General features: G+C 40.3%; 1 protein-coding gene across 5 annotated transcripts in view; it reads right to left on the bottom strand.

The window, feature by feature from the left end:
* The window catches only part of WDR7 (WD repeat domain 7), a 385,388-nt gene that overhangs the window by 353,128 nt on the left and 10,725 nt on the right, over window positions 1-21,535 (bottom strand). For 4 of the 5 annotated variants that reach the window (XM_073343603.2, XM_073343604.2, XM_073343602.2 and 1 more), the window contains one exon: window positions 1,703-1,874. In XM_073343603.2, coding sequence (XP_073199704.2) covers window positions 1,703-1,861 — 159 coding nt within the window. In that variant the 5' untranslated portion in view covers window positions 1,862-1,874. Of the gene's footprint in view, window positions 1-1,702; window positions 1,875-19,053; window positions 19,207-21,535 lie in introns of all 5 variants that reach the window. The other variant, XM_073343606.2, reaches the window with a different exon arrangement.

Below are 21,535 nucleotides of genomic sequence, written 5' to 3'. Positions count from 1 at the left end.
GTTAACCACATAACCAGAATGACAAGAAAAGTTTTCTAGAGGATTTTATATAGATAGATAGATGCATTATTAGTGCACCTGTGGTAATATAATATTTTAAAAGTATGAGTATTTTATGACAAGCTAGCTCTATGACAAGCTGGTCTGCTGTGCAAGAGAACCAACTGCCAACAGGTGCTGAAATGAAAGTATTTGAAAGACCCATAACTTTATTCAACCTGGCTCTACCAAGGGTTTTTAAATCGGATGCTAAATTTGGATAAGTCATGCTGTTTTACTATAAAAATAATTAATTCATAGTTTCCATTAAACCGTGTCCTTCCCCAAAATTAAGGGTTTTAAATTTAAAGTTTAAAATAAAACAAAAAATTATTCAAATTTATGAAAGACCATATCTACTTCATGACCTATAGCTAGTATTTCCACTCCACTCAAAGGTTTCTGGTTGTATTAGACACTTGCATGTTTTGCATGGGCATGGGTTAAAAAAACAAGTGCCTTTAACTGCTTGAGAACCGCAGTTACCCAATATAACTCCACTGCCTGATTTGTGTTACTGCTTTTCTAAGAGGATTGCTTTTTAACTGAAAGCTATTTGTTTCCAGCAAATCACCATAGGCCATAAAAGCCCATCTGAGATGGGCACTTGCAGCTGTAAGAGTCAGCAGCTGAAACCTGTAAGTAAGCAGTCTCAATCTCAAACTATCAATCTCCCTTCTGATCCTGTTTCTAAAGAAATAAAGGCTGACGAATAAGGATGTGCTTTTTTAAAAGTTGGAAATTTACATTTAATTTTTTTTAAATACTAAGATTAGATGTCTGTTTTCATAAACCAATCAGCTGAAGCTGAAAGAAATGCAGCAGCTTTTGCAGCTTCTGGGTCAAGAAAGGTCATCAGACATGGGAAGGGAAATATTGGCTTTAAAAATTAATTACCCTAGCCAACATTAGCTCCCAGGGAACAAGGATTGGAAAGGCATGTGTGAGAACTCTCATTTCAGCTACTGGCTGTCAGCTGAGATGAGCAATTACTGGCTTCAAACCCCAACTAAAAAGTTTACCTACATTTGTCATTCATGTCAAATTGATCTAGCAGTTTGTCCCCCAAAACGAAAAGGCCCAGAAACAAGTGACACGAGATACCAATCTTCAGCTGGATTTATTGATTTTCCACGATGCAATGATTTTTTATTTAAAAAAATCAAATCTCTTCTGGAAAAAAAAAACCACTAAGCCTACGAATATCAATAATTAATACTGAATACTAGGCACTAGGGTTTAGAGTTTTGTCCAACAGAAATCCTGCATGGATAGCTAATCTGATTTGCAGATGCAAACTACAACTGCATAACTGAGGTGTTATTCAAATTGTTTAGCCAGTACAAATACGCTTTTTGAGGAGAATTTAAAAAAAGACTTAACAGTTAAGGCATCTTTTATTATAAGAACTGCAGCGTATATTAAGTTAGCTGTACTGGCTAAATTATCTATTGTACACCAAGCTCTTTACATAACACCGAGTTGTTCATGGTACAAAATCAGGGATTAGTTGTGAGAAAGAGAGGAGGATAAAGGAGCAGTGTGAAAACAACTGCATATTTTCTGGAACAGACATAATTATACCAAAATATAAAATCCGCTTTCAGGATAATGATACGCACCTTTAAATACAGAAACATTAAAATTCAAGATTTAGACTTACTTCTAGATTTAATGAAAGATCCCAGAGAGATATCTGTCCATCATGACATCCTGTGACAATCATTGAAACATCATCCATTAACAGTATGGCTGATATGCAGTGTGTGGGAGCTTTGCGACCCCAAAGCACGATTGGTAGAACAAGGCTGTTTCCTGCCATTTTGCTTTCACTCCTGTAAATTTTATCAAGATCATAAATATCAGAGATGTAAGGTTTCAGGGCTTTTGTCATTTTGGCAGCCTTAAGGATTTAAAACCCCAAAACCAAAACTCTATAAACTGTGCAAAAAGATTACGGCATTGGTCAGAGCTGATTCACTTACCACATCCTCATCCCCAGACAAACTTAACAACATCATCAATTATACCTACTGTAAAATACAAAACGTGCTCAAGATTTTTTTCCCTAGTCATTGAACATTTTAAAATGTGTCTTCAAATACTAACCAGGGACAGAATAAGAAAGATACTTTAAGAAATCATCTGTAAAACTCAGTGGTTTGTGATATTATTAGAACCTCAAGATGCATGCAAAAGTTTGTATTATAATATATTGTTGCTTACACTTTTTTAACAGGTGGGTTTTCAACACTGAACTCAGCCATTTTTCCCCAAGTGTCATTCTTCTCTTACCCAAAGTGTTTAAGAAGTAAATGTCTGAAGTGGTGTATACTAGTATCTATTTGCTAGATGCCCAGTCAACAGAGTCCTGACATGGTTTATTTTCCTCCTCATTCATCTGACATTTAAAAAATACTGACTTGAAAAATACTTTGATACTTTAAAAATCTCAACTGAAAGTAGGCACTGCAATATTCTGTAGATTAACTGGATAAATCCCAAAAGTATTTTTATTTGAATTACTCTGAGCTGATGTTCTGGGAGGTTTTTTTTTCTAAATTACGTTTATAATATTGAAATGCATAAAGTGTGCTGTATTAGCCAGAGTTACAATTCACAGAACAGTCAAACGTTATTACAGTCTCCTCATTCATATTCAGACCAGTCTACAGTATGTTACGCTGAACAATTGTGACCCCAATAAGAAAAAAAAAGTTAGCCAATCTCATGATGTTTTGGGGGCCCAACACAAAAGATGATGGCTACGACATCATCAGCAGATTTTTGAAAATAATATATTTTAGGTTATTTTTATATGCCTTCTGGGTTTTGAGCCTTTACGGTGCACTCACAGCACATTTTCAAGTTTGTCTCTGCAACCACAAGGACTAGAAGGTTACATCTTTTCCCCTAATGAAAGCCAGATTTTCACGTCATCAGAAGACTCCAAGACCTGGCGCTTTAAGAACACCACCAACTACTGAGAGACTTGTCATAAAAATCGCTAGAGTAAGCAACACTGACTTTTTCTGCTTCCTCCCTGTCTCAGTATTGCCAGCTCCAACCATTCAAGAGACATGGGTCACATTCCAAAAAGCCATGAAATTCACTTAGAAATCATGAGATTTTTAAAACCATTTTGCTTCTATTTGCTTTTTGAGCCTCTAAGGTTCACATTTCCAAGCTTTTCTCTGCAACTGTGCAGCTAGAAGGTTTGGGAGGTGGGGGCTAAACGGAAGCTAAGATTCTCACATAATCAAATCACTTAAGATTTGAGACAGTCCCCTACCCCGACCCCCCAACACCAAATATCTCAAGATTCACAATAAAAAAACTCAACTAAGTTGGCAACATGGCTGCCTTGCAGCAACCGGGACAACGGTGCTAAGTGAAAGTCAGCTAACAGAGATTTAAAAAAAAAAAATTAGACAACCAGAAAGCCAGATTCATAAGGGTCTGGAAAGCAGAGGGGGAAAGAAAGCCTCCAGCCAAAACTCAGATGTTTGAATAGGTCTAAAAGTAGCTATTTCACTTGGACCAATGGGTGTATTATCTAGTTTGGAAGGGGTGGGGTGGGGGAGAGTCAGTGGACTGCAAAAACAAGATTAATAAATTGTCTTTATCTACTTTTTTACCAGTTCTTGTATTTAAACTCAGAACAGAATAGGATTGAACATTCAGAGAAGTTCATTTCTGGTTTGAACACAAAGCCTGTTGAGGTTTCCATCCTTCTAGCACATGCCAGATGGTTCCCTCTACAATATGGCTAACCTTTTAAGTACTTTAAAGTTTCTTTTCAAAACCAAAATACTGTTTCAAATTTAGCCCCAATCAGATTAGGTATATTTTGTAACTGGTTAGCCACACACTCAAAGATGGCCTAGCAAACTGAAATAGCAGAAGAGCCTGGTTCCTCAGCTCTGTTGGCAGCTCCCTGTCAGGAGTCCAGCTGTCTGCATCCACTCCCCACCGGGAGCCAGGCAGCCTTGTCAATTTCATGATTCCCAGCTAAAAAATTGAGGCAATAGCCTAGCTCCCCGGGGAACAGGAAAGCCACCTGGGGCTTCTCACCTCTCACTTCCCCATCAGTAGTGGGGGAGGGATGAGCCTCCTCGCCTCAGCTCCCAGCTGGGAGTGGAGTCCAGCCCTCTGGGCTTCTTGCCCCAGATACCAGCCAGGAGCAGGGTTCATTCTCCCCCAACCTCCCAGCCAGTCCAGCCACCCAGCTCTCCAGAGGAGCAGAGGAAGTGGTGCTTTGGCTGTCCAGCTTTCTTGCCAATTTCACTGCTTCTTCCATGAAATTGACAAGACAGCCAATAGCAGACCTATGTAAGGCAGTGTCTACACCGACACTGCGTCACCCCACCTACACTAATATAAGCCCTACGCCTCTCGTGGAGGTGGAGTTATTATGTCAGTATAGTAGGACACTTACATCAGTGGGACAAGGCTGTAGTGTAGACACGGTCATAATTAGGTCAATATGAGCTGCTTTACGTTGACCTAACTATGTAATGTAGACGATCCCTCTGTCATCTCACCCAAAAGACTTGTGCCTGTCTATACTATAACTTCCACCATTTCTGGAGAATTTTGATAATATAAATGCAACTTGGATCTCAGAACCACCAACAGCAGCATATGATGAGTTTGTGCCTGGATGGGCAGCAAGTTGAGAGTTAACAGCTAACTTGTTATGTAATCAGTGCCTTTCTAAATTTTCTACCCATGTTGCCATAACACATACTGTATAGCTACGTGACCTCTCCTCTAAGCAGATGGAATTTTTAAAGGAAACAAAGCAATTTTTAGTACTAGCTCAGAATACCGTTAAAGAAAAAAAATTCTTATAAAAAGGCAGCAAATATGTAGCAGCTATTGTAAAATGTGGCTCAATTCTGAAAAACAGTTAAGTATAAAAAAACCAGCACTTTCTTACTCAACAGAATTGCTCAACTGTGTGTATTCAGAGCCAGAATTGCAGACTTTCTTTTTTTCCACCAATTTTTTTTACTGCTTTTTATTCCAGTTATCCATGCAGATCCAACAATGCTATTGGAGAGTAAGGTGAATTCTGGCTTGCGCATTTTTAACGTAATTGCTAACCAAGTTATAATTCCAGGCGCAAATTCTGCTCCCAGTAAAGAGAGACATGTTGCACAGATGCAACTGAGAGCAGAATTTTATCAACTGAATCTTTATTAATGGTACTGGCATAAACCAGAAAGAAAAAAGCATGACAATTATTTATTAGCAGTATTACAAGAGGGTCTAGACTAAGATCTCTGATTGCATTTGCAAAGTTGGCAGGTTTTTTTTTTTAATTTTTTTTTTTTTAAACTTTGTAACCAAATAAATGTTGTATGGAAAACTGCATTATGGGTTTCCAAAGTCATTTTTCAGAGAAGTACTGTGCTTTACAAAGACTATCATTTGAACTATGCTGGTACTATTTGTGACATACTTCAGTAAATTAGAGTAGTTCCGGTCCACGGTGATTTCCTATGATCACCTCATGGCTGCTGACCAATTGAAATGATTACGTAATGCCAATTTATTATGGGGTGTCCAAAGTTTAATATCTTATTAATGTGCCAAATACATGCTGACACACCTCATCTGGAAAAAAAAATTGATTTCCTGATACTGGAAATCAATTTTTTTTCCCTCCTGCTGCTGCCCTTTCACATCTCCCCTTTTCTCCTGCATCCCCCGCCATAGTTTTAGAGGGTAGAAAATGCTCTGATATTCGAATTCTAACCATTAAAAATATAACTAGAATGAACAGAAGATTACATTTGTGCTTACAGATATATTTTTTCCTTTAGCACTCTAAAAAGTTTATTCATCATTTATGTGATGTTTTTATATCAATTTTGACTGTTTATAATATATGAATCAGTCATAGTGAAAGTCTGCTTACGCAGAGCTTGTCAATTTGATTCCAATAACTTCTGTTTATATCAATCCTCTGCTATCTAAACTACATATCTTCCCTTTGGCATGGAACATGTTTATGCCAATCAAGCATGAGGAAATCCGTACACAGAGTAAAAGTAAACTATATACACAAAATTTTCCTGCACTTTCCAACTAACTTGCTTAGCTTAAAATACCTTAGTAATGTATTTTGCATTTAATAAATAAAAATGTTGAAACTTAAATTACCCCGCATCATTTTATAAGGTGCCAGTCCAATTTATAAAAGCTTCCATAAAAAGATCCATTTCGTCTCCTTTTATTTGCTAACAATTCAGAGAAGTGTAACAAACAGGGCACAGTCTCTCTTACATCTCTCATATTCTGGTATCAAATGCACCTGTGTAAGTCTCAACACTATGTCACAGTTCAAAACTGAACCAGCTAAATATCTGAGTATGGGGTGGAGAAAAGGGCTGTGTTAGTACGTGGAAATGCCATTCCTCCTGCATACTGTTATGTAGATGTGCATGACGCTTTATGGGTAACTAAAAACACTGTACCTCCTAGGACCTAGGAAAAAACACCCCCCTGACTGACAAAAGTTTTAGCACTGAAAAGCACCAGTATAGACGGTGCTCTATTACCCCTCGTTCGGGGCAGTTATATTTTATTGCCGGGAGAGCTCTCCCCCGGCGATAAAGCATGACTGCACTGCCCACGTGGCAGCGTTACCACGGCCGCTCTGTAATTTGGGCAGCGTAGACATACACTAACTATTCCTTCCGCTTCCTCCACCACACGTATCTTTTAGCATGTTACCAGAGCTCAGACTCCAACTAAATTACAAAGTAACTGACTTAGGTCTTGTCTACACTTAACTACTATAGTGGCGCAGCTTCAGCATTTTCAGTGAATACACTAACTATACCTATGGGAGGGATTCTCCTATCAGTGTCTGTAATCCACCTCCCCAAGTGGCAGCAGCTAGATTGAAAGGAGAAGCCCTCCCATCTACACAGTGCTGTCTACTCCAGGCATTATGTTGATATTACTGCGGCACTCAGGGATGTAGATCTTCCACACCCCGAGCACCGTAGTTATACCATCATAAGTTGCTAGTGTAGACCAAGCCCAGAAAAGCAGCCGGAGTAAAGCTGATGTATAGTCAAATTCAGATAGAACCTAAGTAAGTTAATCATGCACTATTCCTACTTGTCCACTACAGAAAAGGGCTTTGTGAACACACATGACAAAGTCTGTTTGTTCCCAAGAACTCCAGCACTAAATACTGTAAAATGGAACTAACAAGGCATTCTGCAAATTAAGGTGAAAAACAAACAACACATACACCTCCCACTTTGCTTCTAAAATGACAAAATTAAAAAAAATAAAATTGCTCAAATAGAGAAGTTAGCCCATAGAGAATTTCATCCTCAAACCCATCTGCAAGCATGTTACTTGAGCTTTATTGTCTTTCTCCTCTTAATTATTCCCATTGAACCAAATTCAGAACTGGCATATGCAGATACAATTCCATACATCTTGCTTACGCAAGCTAGGCACCGTGGTTTGTGTCTGTAATCCCAGTTACTTGGCAAGCTTGGGCCACCAGGTTGCCTAAGGAGGGGTGAACAGCCCAGGTCAGAAATGGAGCAGATCAAAATTCCCGTGCTGATCGTATGAGGAGAGATTATTAAGACTCGGACTTTTCAGCTTGGAAAAGAGACAACTAAGCAGGAATATGATAGAGGTCTATAAAATCATGACTGGTGTGGAGAAAGTAAATAAGGAAGTGTTATTTACTCCTTCTCAGAACACAAGAATTAGGGACCACCACATGAAATAATAGGCAGCAGATTTAAAAGAAACAAAAGGAAGTATTTTTTCCACACAATGCACAGCCGACCTGTGGAACTCCTTGCCAGAGGATGTTGTGAAGGCCAAGACTATAACAGAGTTCAAAAAAGAACTAGATAAATTCATGGAGGATACATCCATCAATGGCTATTAGCCAGGATGAGCAGATATGGTGTCCCTAGCCTCTGTTTGCCAGAAGCTGGGAATGGGTGACAGGTGATATAGTTCACTTGACAATTACCTGTTCTGTTCATTCCCTCTGGGGAACCTGACATTGACCACTGTCAGCTGTAGCTCACGAAAACTTATGCTCAAATAAATTTGTTAGTCTCTAAGGTGCCACAAGTACTCCTTTTCTTTTTGCGAGTACAGACTAACACGGTTGCTACTCTGAAACCTGTCAGAAGACAGGATACTGGGCTCAATGGACCTTTGGTCTGACCCAGTATGGCCATTCTTATGTTCGAATCTGGCCTTTTGTCTCGTCCCCCAAAATCCTGGCTTTTATACCATCCCAGTGTTTGGAATCACCTTTTGTATGCCAAGAAACCTTACCTGTTCAAAACATTTGTTTCCTTCAGGTTTCCTATACAGTATTACATTAAGCTCATCTTGGCCTTCAACATCTCTTGGCTTAACAGAGCTATCCCACATAAACTGAAGTTACCATGCAAATGCTTCTGGGAGGAAACTTTGTGTGTGTTTTGCGAAGTGTTGCCTACAGTTATTTAACACCATAAATAACAATGTATGCAGCCAGCGAGGCCCAACACTATAATGTAGCATATTTTTAATGGATGATGTGCAATGGGTAGAATTTTGAATATACAGAAACACAGAAAACGCTCACAGTGAGAATAGCATGGTTCTGGAAAATTACTGATGAATACATCATAGCTACCAAGTGGCAAAGTCCATTAAGCAGCAGAGATACTAATTTTTTTCCACAAAGCCCAAGCCAAGTGAGTAACATGAGCTGTCACTTACTGTGGATAATCAATTTGTGGCAGCCTGCATCTTGTGTTTGATTAGACTACATTTATAAAGAACTATGATTTAACAAACAAGAATAGTGCAGAACCAAGGTAGATAGTGATAACTACAATACTGATCAAATTACATCAGAATGACTTTCTGTAGCAACATGCCTGAAAATTTATTGTTGATTGTTATGCAATGCCAGATCAATTGTTCCCTTCCTGACTGTTCCCAATAATTGAATTGTAACACAGGCAAGAAAAAATAATTTAAAAACCCATATACGGTTACCTTCTAATCAGAACAGTACATTATTGAAGAGTTGTGATATTTCATAAATACTTTAGCTAAAACATACTAGCAAAATTTTGTTAATAAATAGATTTTCAAAGCAACATGTACTCAAAAATTTCAACCACAACTGTATCTAAAACTAAAGCAAAAGTGGTGGATTTGTGCACCTACACCACAGTAATAAAAATTGCATATTATAGTCCAATAAACGATATTAGATCCATAGATATTTAGGTCAGAAGGGACCATTATGATCATCTAGTCTGACCTCCTGCACAACGCAGGCCACAGAATTTCACCCACCACTCCTACAAAAAAAAAACAAAAAACCCTCACACCTATATCTGTGTTATTGAAGTCCTCAAATCGTAGTTTAAAGACTTCAAGGAGCAGAGAATTCTCCAGCAAGTGACCCGTGCCCCATGCTACAGAGGAAGGTGAAAAACCTCCAGGGCCTCTTCCAATCTGCCCTGGAAGAAAATTCCTTCCCGACCCCAAACATGGCGATCAGCTAAACCCTGAGCATATGGGCAAGATTCATCAGCCAGATACTACAGAAAATTCTTTCCTGGGTAACTCGGATCACACCCCATCTAATAGCCCATCACAGGCCATTGGGCCTATTTACCATGAATATTTAATTACCAAAACCATGTTATCCCATCATACCATCTCCTCCATAAACTTATCGAGTTTAATCTTAAAGCCAGATAGATCTTTTGCCCCCACTGCTTCCCTTGGAAGGTTGTTCCAAAACTTCACTCCTCTGATGGTTAAAAACCATATTGCCTCACCCACGCTGTCTCACTGGCATCCTGGGACCAACATGGCTAAAACACTGAATAAATCATCCTGACTGCTTTGTAAACTAGTGGAATGTCTTAAAACAAAAAATTGCAGACAGCAAGGTCTTTTCAAGGCTCAGTGTTTATAAGAAGAAAAAATAAAGAGTTTATCAGCAACTGAAGAGAAAAAATTAGCGCGCGACTTACTCCAGTCCTACAACATCTGGACTAGAGCCTCACTTTCCCAAAGCGCTCTTCCTGATCTGCCTCCCAAAAATTCACTCCTCCAGCCATAGCACTTGTATAAAGGGTGTGGAAAGATGAGCTAGAGTTAATACTGAAAACAAGGTATTACCCTTGCACTCTTTTATATATACAAACATATGTGCCATTCTTTTCACCTCTATGATTAGGAAAAATATGGTCTCAACAACAAATACTTAAACTATTAATCTCACTACAATAACCCAGCATCCGTATTTGTTAATCACAATTAAATGATACCTCACCAGGAATGTAAACTAACAGTTTATAGTTTTGAAGAAAAATGACAGTCCATCACTAAATACATAGAATAGTGACAGTCTCAATATGCACTATGGAAAATACTTTGTACACATGACTTTTTATTTCCTACTGCTTATATCCCAGGAAACTAACAGTAGCACATTCTTAATTTGTAATAACTCAATTTTACATCACCTTCCAGATGCCAATGCCAATATTTTCAAATTTAATGCAGATGTTTCTCTATTAAAACACAAGCTTCATTTCTTCTCCTCTGCCATTTTTCCACATAAGTCAAAGTGAAATGTTTTAATCAACTAATTTATAAAACTTAACTGATCAACATTACATATTAACTATGAATTTCACAAGTCTCAAGGTTTCAGAAAAATATTTACAAACTCATAAAAAAGACTTAGAACATTTTCACATCCAAACACCTTGTAGAAAACAAACAAAGAAAATATCCTGCAAAATGTAGGAAATTTCTTGAAAAATATATAGACATAAACAGCAAAATAAAATTTGTCTATTTTTATACTTTTACTAGAAAAGATATTTAAATTTCAGAACTTTGTACCTAAACACAACACTCCAAACCCTCAGACTGTTTAAAGATGAAGTTCTTTAAAAAAAGAAACAGATTATTCTCCGTAACTACCTGTTTTCTTCTAGTTTTTTATTATGGTATCTCAATGCCTTCATTAAAAACTTCATTTTCAGGAACCGGCTCATGTTAACAGATGAACAAGTTGGGCTATGATGGGTACAGCTTCTCTATCATTACTGAATACCAAATACATCTCTTGTTAAAAAAAAAAAAAAACCCACATTTAATGTCAGTAAGCAATCAATACTTTTACATCAATGAACTGCAAGCTACAGTAGCAGACAAACGTATCTACTAGCAAATGATCAAAAAGCAGAAGGGAATGAATAATTACATAATGCAGTATCACATGTTAGTTGTCAGTACTTCTTCTCTGGAGGACTCTGGCAATTTTGTGGAGGACCTGGAATGTGGCATTAAAGTTGGATGCCTAAAAGTGAGCTGTATCTCTCCCAGCCTAAAGGTTTCCTTGCATGACATTCAGGAAAATTAATCCAAATTAACTATATGTGTGAATTTAAGGTAGATTAGCTAAACTGAATTAAACCCCGGAGTGGACACATTCAGAATTAAAGTAGCCTAACTTCAGTTTACTTTATTCACTGAATTTTTGGTTTAGCTTAATTCAGAATTAAAGTGGCTTTAATTTGGTTTAGTTTAATTCATTGAATTAAGATGGGATGAATTACATTCCAGGAACTTTAAAATTGCCGAAGACCTATTTTACTACTGGAAAAACACAAACAGAAAAATCTGAAGGAAAAAAAGGCTGTTTTAATATATCATGTACTTTACTCTCCATTCTGATATATTTAACCTACTTTGCAGTTCACCTTCAAATCACCGTGTGTGTGTGTGTGTGTGAGTGAGTGTGAGAGAGAGAGAGAGAGAAACAGAATTATGTGGAGGGCAGTATGAAGGAAGAATTGGTGTTTGAGTTGGGAGAGGCCTGTGTAAGGGAGAAGCAAAGGAAGAGGATCTTTACTCTGATAAATCATAAGAGACTTGTCAATAGTGAAAAGAAAAGGAGTACTTGTGGCACCTTAGAGACTAACCAATTTATTTGAGCATGAGCTTTCGTGAGCTACAGCTCACTTCATCGGATGCATACCGTGGAAACTGCAGCAGACTTTATATACACACAGAGAATATGAAACAATACCTCCTCCCACCCCACTGTCCTGCTGGTAATAGCTTATCTAAAGTGATCATCAGGTTGGGCCATTTCCAGCACAAATCCAGGTTTTCTCACCCTCCACCCCCCCACACAAATTCACTCTCCTGCTGGTGATAGCCCATCCAAAGTGACAACTCTTTACACAATGTGCATGATAATCAAGTTGGGCCATTTCCTGCACAAATCCAGGTTCTCTCACCTCCTCAACCCCCTCCCAAAAACCACACACACAAACTCACTATCCTGCTGGTAATAGCTCATCCAAAGTGACCACTCTCCCTACAATGTGCATGATAATCAAGGTAGGCCATTTCCAGCACAAATCCAGGTTTTCTCACACGCCCCCCAGCCCCATACACACACAAACTTTTTGCGAATACAGACTAACACGGCTGTTACTCTGAAACTTGTCAATAGTGGAGTGCCACACCCCTTCCTTCTGTCCCCACCTCTCCCATACCTTTTTCCGCTTGCATACTTCCCTTTGTTTCCCCCCACCAATGTCTCCAGGCACTCCTCTCCTCTTGGCCCTCTGTACAATCCTGCTACCTGCCATGCATCTCCCCAAAGCCCACTCAGCCCATCATGTCCCCTTTAAGACTGGGTCTATCAGCCTTCTCTTCCCCATCCTACACAGACCTTAACTCTCCCCCTCATGCTTATCTCTTCCTGATGGTCCACCCTTATACGTCCTGCGGCCCACTGCCTCACCGGGGTGAATGCAGAATACAGCTATCTAGAAAAAATGTCAAGAGAAAATCTTTTTTTTTTTTTTAAATTGTGTTTGTCCATAACTCAGGTATCTGATGGATCTGCACATTTCCACTAGCTAATCTTTGCATAGCTCAAACATTAATCCTGAATAAGAGAAATAACTGTGTATGTTTAATTAAGTAGCTACATCCAAAATATTAAGAGAAGTATGTGTAAGGGTAAGTCTATATTGCAATTAAAACCCAGGCTCATGGGGCTTGGGCTAAGTGGCTGTCTAACTGCAGAATAGATGCTGTAGCTCAATCTGGGAGGGTCCCAGGGCTTGAGCTGCAGACCGACCCCGAATGTCTACACCGCAATTAAACAGCCCTTTAGCCTGAGCCCTGTGAGAGCAAGTCAGCTTGCACAAGCCAGCTGCAGTTTTTTAATTGCTGTGTCCACATAAGCACAGTTGCCATAAATTCCAAACTTCACTTACCCACTTAGGGTGCTATGTATGGCGAGCTAAAGAAAAATGTGAAAAAACAAACATTTTTAAAAGGGAGTTTCACAGAAAAATCAGTAAACACTTAAGGGGGAAAAAAGACATATGAAACCCAGTTGTCCTCTTGAGTGTTATTGTCCCAATTTTGGAAACTCTGTCTATACTATCCGCCAGATTGGCAGACAGCGATCAATCCAGCGGGGGTTGATTTATCGTGTCTAGTCTAGATGCGATAAATTAACCGCCGGCCGCTCTCCCATCAACTCCGGTACTATACCGGAGCAAGAGGCACAAGCAGAGTTGATGGGGAAGTGGCAGCAGTCAATTCACTGCAGTGAAGACACTGTGGTGAGTAGATCTAAGTACTTCAACTTCAGCTATGTTATTCACGTAGCCGAAGTTGCGTAACTTAGATCGATCCTTCCCCCGCCGTGTAGACCAGGCCTAAGTTCAATCACTGAAGTGTGGAAAACAGGGATTTCAGTCGTGGTTAACTACAAGTGACAGGCTCAATGCCATCTTAAGAAGCAGCAGTTACTGATGTCTCCATAATATACACAAATATTTTGCACACACATTTATTAACAGAGTTTCAATTCTGTTTTCTATAGTAAAAGAAAAACTGATAAAATCATCAGTGTTAGCAGCTCAGGATTTAAGAGCATCCCTGCCACAAACTAATATGCACACACAGGAAGTCTTATATTACCAAGTTTATGTTCATATTTAGTCAGTGAGAAAGTAACTCCTTAAATTACAAGAGAGTCCAAAATGTCAGATAATCATATTAAACAAATACAATGTTTTTAAAACATTTTTACTATGCATTCTGCAGCTGGAAAAATCACTACTAAACAAATTTTAAACTCAAATGAGAGTCAAAATTTAGGAGATCAAATGCATTAATCTGGAAAATTATTTCAAATTACTTTCTGGTGCACAAATTTATGACTGACAGTTGGAAAGAAAGATAGATATGATCTGGGTTAAATTCCTAATCGAGCAAAGTTATTGTAATCCATGCATTTCCGAAACAAGGTGTGCTATTTGAAATTTTGGATTAAAAAAAATCTTATATAAACCTCTTTTATTCAAGCCAGAATCCTCTCTAAACTAAGTTGCATTTTCATTCTTAACAAGATATATCAAGTGGATCAATTGAGTCTAGAGGCCTCTCAACAGAAAACCAAAGAACAAGGTTGAGAGTTTTAAGAAACTGGATATTTATGACTGAACTCAAGCATGGGACACTTTTATATCACCTAATGTGTAAAATAGTAAATTAGTCACCACCAAACCAAGCAAGTTGGTATACTAAAGTATAACTGAAATCACCACCTGAGCAAGATGCTTCAGCATAATAAATCTAAGATGAGTTAAAAGCCTATCCTTAATGAGTCCATCACTCTTCCCCATGTCTCAAGCATGTAAACCATAGAACTTAACATGACACTAATGTGTCAGATATATTGCCTTTACTGTTTAAATTTTCAAATTTTGCACATGCTTTTAATTCCTTCAATTGAAAAACAAACTAGGGGAGTGTGGTATAGATGAAATTACTAAAAGGTGGGTGCACAACTGCTTGAAAGACTATATTCAAAGAGAAAAGGAGTACTTGTGGCACCTTAGAGACTAACCAATTTATTTGAGCATAAGCTTTCGTGAGCTACAGCTCACTTCATCGGATGCATACCGTGGAAACTGCAGCAGACTTTATATATACACAGAGAATATGAAACAATACCTCCTCCCACCCCACTGTCCTGCTGGTAATAGCTTATCTAAAGTGATCATCAGGTGGGCCATTTCCAGCACAAATCCAGGTTTTCTCACCCTCCACCCCCGCACACAAATTCACTCTCCTGCTGGTGATAGCCCATCCAAAGTGACAACTCTCTACACAATGTGCATGACAATCAAGTTGGGCTATTTCCTGCACAAATCCAGGTTTTCTCACATCCCCCCCAGGAGGGTTCCCTCAACCCACCTAGCAATATTGTTAACCTATCCAACTATACTCTCAGCCCAGCAGAAGCAGCTGTTCTATCTCGGGGCCTCTCCTTCTGCCCCTCCACCCCCACGAACATGATACAGTTCTGTGGTGACCTAGAATCCTATTTTCGACGTCTCCGACTCAAGGAATATTTCCAAAATACCTCTGAACAGCATACTAATCCACAGAGATCTCCCTACCAACACTACAGAAAGAGGGATTCTAGGTGGACTCCTCCTGAAGGTCGAAACAGCAGACTGGACTTGTACATAGAGTGCTTCCACCGACGTGCACGGGCTGAAATTGTGGAAAAGCAGCATCACTTGCCCCATAACCTCAGCCATGCGGAACGCAATGCCATCCACAGCCTCAGAAACAACTCTGACATCATAATCAAAAAGGCTGACAAAGGAGGTGCTGTCGTCATCATGAATAGGTCGGAATATGAACAAGAGGCTGCTCGGCAGCTCTCCAACACGAGTTTCTACAAGCCATTACCCTATGATCCCACTGAGAGTTACCAAAAGCAACTACAGCATTTGCTCAAGAAACTTCCTGAAAAAGCACAAGATCAAATCCGCACAGACACACCCCTGGAACCCAGACCTGGGATATTCTATCTACTACCCAAGATCCATAAACCTGGAAATCCTGGGCGCCCCATCATCTCAGGCATTGGCATCCTGACAGCAGGATTGTCTGGCTATGTAGACTCCCTCCTCAGGCCCTACGCTACCAGCACTCCTAGCTATCTTCGAGACACCACTGACTTCCTGAGGAAACTACAATCCATTGGTGATCTTCAGCAAAAAAACACCATCCTGGTCACTATGGATGTAGAAGCCCTCTACACCAACATTCCACACAAAGATGGACTACAAGCCATCAGGAACAGCATCCCTGACAATGTCACAAAAAGCCTGGTGGCTGAGCTTTGTGACTTTGTCCTCACCCACAAATATTTCACATTTGGGGACAATGTACACCTTCAAATCAGCGGCACTGCTATGGGTACCCGCATGGCCCCACAGTATGCCAACATTTTTATGGCTGAGTTAGAACAACGCTTCCTCAGCTCTCGTCCCCTAAAGCCCCTACTCTACTTGCGCTATATTGATGACATCTTCATCATCTGGACCCATGGAAAAGAAGCCCTTGAGGAATTCCACCATGATTTCAACAATTTCCATCCCACCACCAACCTCAGCCTGGTCCAGTCCACACAAGAGATCCACTTCCTGGACACTACAGTGCTAATAAACAATGGTCACATAAACACCACCCTATACCGGAAACCTACTGACTGCTATTCCTACCTGCATGCCTCCAGCTTTCACCCTGACCACACCACACGATCCATCGTCTACAGCCAAGCTCTGTGATACAACCGCATTTGCTCCAACCCCTCAGACAGAGACAAACACCTACAAGATCTCTGTCAAGCTTTCTTACAACTACAATACCCATCTGCAGAAGTAAAGTAACAGATTGATAGAGCCAGAAGAGTTCCCAGAAGTTACCTACTACAGGACAGGCCTAACAAAGAAAATAACAGAACGCCACTAGCCATCACCTTCAGCCCCCAACTAAAACCCCTCCAACGCATTATTAAGGATCTACAACCTATCCTAAAGGATGACCCAGCACTCTCACAAATCTTGGGAGACAGGCCAGTCCTTGCCTACAGACAGCCCCACAACCTGAAGCAAATACTCACCAACAACCACATACCACACAACAGAACCACTAACCCAGGAACTTATCCTTGCAACAAAGCCCGTTGCCAACTGTGTCCACATATCTATTCAGGGGACACCATCACAGGGCCTAATAACATCAGCCACACTATCAGAGGCTCGTTCACCTGCACATCCACCAATGTGATATATGCCATCATGTGCCAGCAATGCCCTTCTGCCATGTACATTGGTCAAACTGGACAGTCTCTACGTAAAGGAATAAATGGACACAAATCAGATGTCAAGAATTATAACATTCATAAACCAGTCGGAGAACACTTCAATCTCTCTGGTCACGCAATCACAGACATGAAGGTCGCTATCTTAAAACAAAAAAACTTCAAATCCAGACTCCAGCGAGAAACTGCTGAATTGGAATTCATTTGCAAATTGGATACTATTAATTTAGGCTTAAATAGAGACTGGGAGTGGCTAAGTCATTATGCAAGGTAGCCTGTGTCCTCTTGTTTTTTCCTACCCCCCCCCCCAGATGTTCTGGTTTAACTTGGATTTAAACTTGGAGAGTGGTCAGTTTAGATGAGCTATTACCAGCAGGAGAGTGAGTTTGTGTGTGTATGGGGGTGGGGGGGATGTGAGAAAACCTGGATTTGTGCAGGAAATAGCCCAACTTGATTGTCATGCACATTGTGTAGAGAGTTGTCACTTTGGATGGGCTATCACCAGCAGGAGAGTGAATTTGTGTGGGGGGGTGGAGGGTGAGAAAACCTGGATTTGTGCTGGAAATGGCCCACCTGATGATCACTTTAGATAAGCTATTACCAGCAGGACAGTGGGGTGGGAGGAGGTATTGTTTCATATTCTCTGTGTATATATAAAGTCTGCTGCAGTTTCCACGGTATGCATCCGATGAAGTGAGCTGTAGCTCACGAAAGCTTATGCTCAAATAAATTGGTTAGTCTCTAAGGTGCCACAAGTACTCCTTTTCTTTTTGCGAATACAGACTAACACGGCTGCTACTCTGAAACCTATATTCAAAGAGTAGTTATGAATGGTTTGTTGTCAAATGGGAAGAATGCATCTATTAGAGTCCCGCAGGGTCTGTCCTGGGTCTGATACTATTCAATATTTTCATTAAGGACTCAGATAATGTAATGGAGAACATGCTTACAAAATTTGTGAATGGCATCAAGCTGAGAGGGATTGTAAACACTTTGGAGGACAGGATCAGAATTCAAAATCACCTTGATAAATTTGAGAACTGATCTGAAATCAACAAGATGAAATTAAATAAAAAGATAAACAAAGAACTACACTTACAAGGAAAAATCAAATGCACAAATACAAAATGGGAAAGAACTGGCTATACAGTATTACCACAGAAAAGGATCTGGGGATTATAGTGGATCACAAATTGAACATGAGCCAACAATGTGATGCAGTTGCAAGAAAGGCTGACACTCTTCAGAAAGAGTATTAAAGTAGCATTATAGGTTAGACATGGGAGGTAATTATCCCGCTCTACTAAGCAAAGGCGAGACTTCAGCTGGAGTAGTATGACCAGTATTGGGCACTACACTTTAGGAAATACGTGGATGAACTGAGGAGAGTTCAGAGAAGGTCAACAAAAATGATAAAAGATTTAGAAAAATCAACCTATGAGGAAAGGTTAAAAAACTGGACATGTTTAGTCTTAAGAAAAGAAGACTGAAGGGGGACCTAATAACAGTCTTCAAATGTGTTAAGGGCTGTTACAAAAAGAATAATGATCAATTGGTCCCCAAGTTTGTTGAAGGTAGGACTGGGAAGAATTGGCTTAATCTACACACAGCAAGGGAGATTTTGGTTACATTTGGGCAAAAACTAACTATACAGACAATTAAGTACAGGAATAGGTTGCCAAGTGAAAATGTGGAATCCCCATGACTGAAGGTTTTTAAGAAAAGGTTGGCCAAACACTTGTCAGTGACCGTCTAGACTCTAGGCTTACCTTGTCCTGCTTCAGTGCAAAGGATGGACTAGATCACCTGCTAACATCTCTTCCAGCACTAAATTTCTTCGATCCTATGATACGGCATTATCATGGCTTGAAAAATCCACTCATCAATTTGCCTGGGATGAGTGCCATCAACCTCTGTAGAATCTAAGTTTGCATTTAAAATAAAATTAGTTCCTAATCCTTACTATTGTGAAGATAACTTTCTGAACATGAATCAAGCACAAACAGATATGATTCCTGCGTGTGAAAAAGCTGCTGGACCTTTTTACTACTCATGACTTCTCCAAGGTGCAGTAGAACTTTCAGTGCAGACAGTCTGTTCAGACAAAACTTTGGTACTGGAGCTGTTCACCATAAAAGAGAACCTAAATGGATGCTGAGGCGGGGTACATTTCTCAGACACAAAACAGGAATACACCCAAACAAAAATTAATCCATGATAGGAATCGCAGTATCTAGATAGGAGGGGGTTTTCTCACCAGTGCATTGCCTCTGGACAATGACATTCACCATCTTCGGTGCCAGTCATTAAATCTACTTGCTAATCCTCTGCGTATTTACTCCTGAGGACATTCTATGCCAAAAAATCAAAAATTCTGTGCCAAAAAAATTAAAATTCTGCGCACAAGATTTTAAAATTCTGCAAATTTTATTTGTCTAATAAATGTGGAGGCTCCAGCATGGCATTGGGGAGCACAAGTCACTGCTGCACAGAGGTGGGAGATCACTGTGCAGCTCCCCTGCCCCACAGGACATGGACTCAGCGGTGAGGCTGCACCCAATCCTGACACAGAACAAGGACTGGGCCTGCCCCAGAAACATCCCAAGGCCCTGTTCCTCCATGCCAGGTGCACCAGGTGTGGGAGGCAGGCTCAGCAATGCAGGATCCAAATGTGGAGGGGCTTAGTGTGGGGTGATCCAGGTGTGAGCTGAGAGGGTTCTGTGTGGGGCAATCTGGGTGCAGACAGTTCAGTGGGGAAATGCAGGTGCAGAGGGGATGTGGATGCACTGGGGCTTGTTGGGCAGTTTTGGGTGCAATGGTAATGGAACTCTACAGGGGGATGCTGGGGGGAGTGGGGATCTTGGTGCAACTGGTTGGGTCTCGGTGGGGTAGGGATCTGGGGGGCGGGTGGCTTGTTGTGGGGCTCATCAGGGGGGCTCTGAGTGCAGGGGGGTAAGGTTTGGCAGGAGGGTCTGGGTATGAGGAGGTCTAGATGCATGGGGGTAGGACAGACCAGGGAGCAGCACCCTGTACAGGGATCCCTCCCCCTGCAGCTAAGGAACAAAGGGTGCAGGAAGCGGGAGGTAGGGGAAAGAGAGTTTGCAGAACTTCCTGCAGCTGGGAGAGAAATCTGGAGGTGGGTCTGACCCAGCCCTGGATGGCGTACAGGGCAAGAGGAAGTCTCGTCCTCCCTGGTCCAGCCCAGACTAGCAGCTGAGCTGGGCGCAGGGTAGAAATCACCAGCCGGGTCTTCCCTAATCCCACCTCCTGCCCCATAGTGATTTACCTCTCTGCCAGCTGCCCTGGGCACCTAAAACATACTGCTGGAGAGGGTCGCATGACCGCTCTTGGGTCTTCCCTGTCAGAAAACCATTTTTCTGCAGGGAAGCAAAGAAATCTGCAGAGGACATTAATTCTGCACAAGCGCAGTGGCACAGAATTCCCCCAGGAGTACATATTAGATGACTGGTAATATTTCCATGCCCTGGATGCAAGTAGGAAGAGGGATGTGTTTAAGATTGGACATCTACATATGCATGTACATATCTGTGACAACTATGGGAAAGATGATTAAGATATGTTTTTAAAAAGTACTGTTTTGCAAGAGATTTTAAAATTAAATAGAAAGTTTGTTGACAATCTTACAACTAAAAGTATGCATTTTTTTTTTAATTGCAGGGGGCCTAACTAGTTGCTTTGGGAGTGCTGAAGCACAGGAATCTTTCACCATTTTAGCATGCTTAATCCAGGAGTTAATTTTCAAAATAATAGCTAGTCTTGGCTATGAACTCAACACCAACACACTAGGCTCAGTTCTTCTACAAAATGGAAAATTTTAGGTTTATTCTACATGCTTATACTAAATAACAATTTCCGTGCTGTCTTGTGCACCGTGTGCCAATGCCTTCTAAAATCTACATTAGAACGCACCATAATTTGAAATATCACAAGATGGATCTGGTTAACAGAAAAGCAAAATGAAATACACTGAACCCCCCAAATGTCAGTTTCCACAATTCGAAATGGGGTTATAATGATAACCTACTTAATTGGAATGTTAATCTTAAATCATTAAAGTTTGTAAAATGCTTTGGTCTCCTCAAATGGAAGGCATGACTGAATGGAAAAGCATTTTTAATAGACGTATTATCTTCATATAGATTCTTTTAGGAAATTATATGAGGCTTAATTAATATTTGTAAATGTCACTAAAACCCTTGTATTAAAGCTGCTGTGGAAGTAAAAAAATAT

Source organism: Lepidochelys kempii, chromosome 5 (assembly GCF_965140285.1).
Source record: "Lepidochelys kempii isolate rLepKem1 chromosome 5, rLepKem1.hap1, whole genome shotgun sequence".
NCBI classification, from domain to species: Eukaryota; Metazoa; Chordata; order Testudines; family Cheloniidae; genus Lepidochelys; species Lepidochelys kempii.
This window is presented reverse-complemented; position numbering and strand designations above follow the sequence as displayed.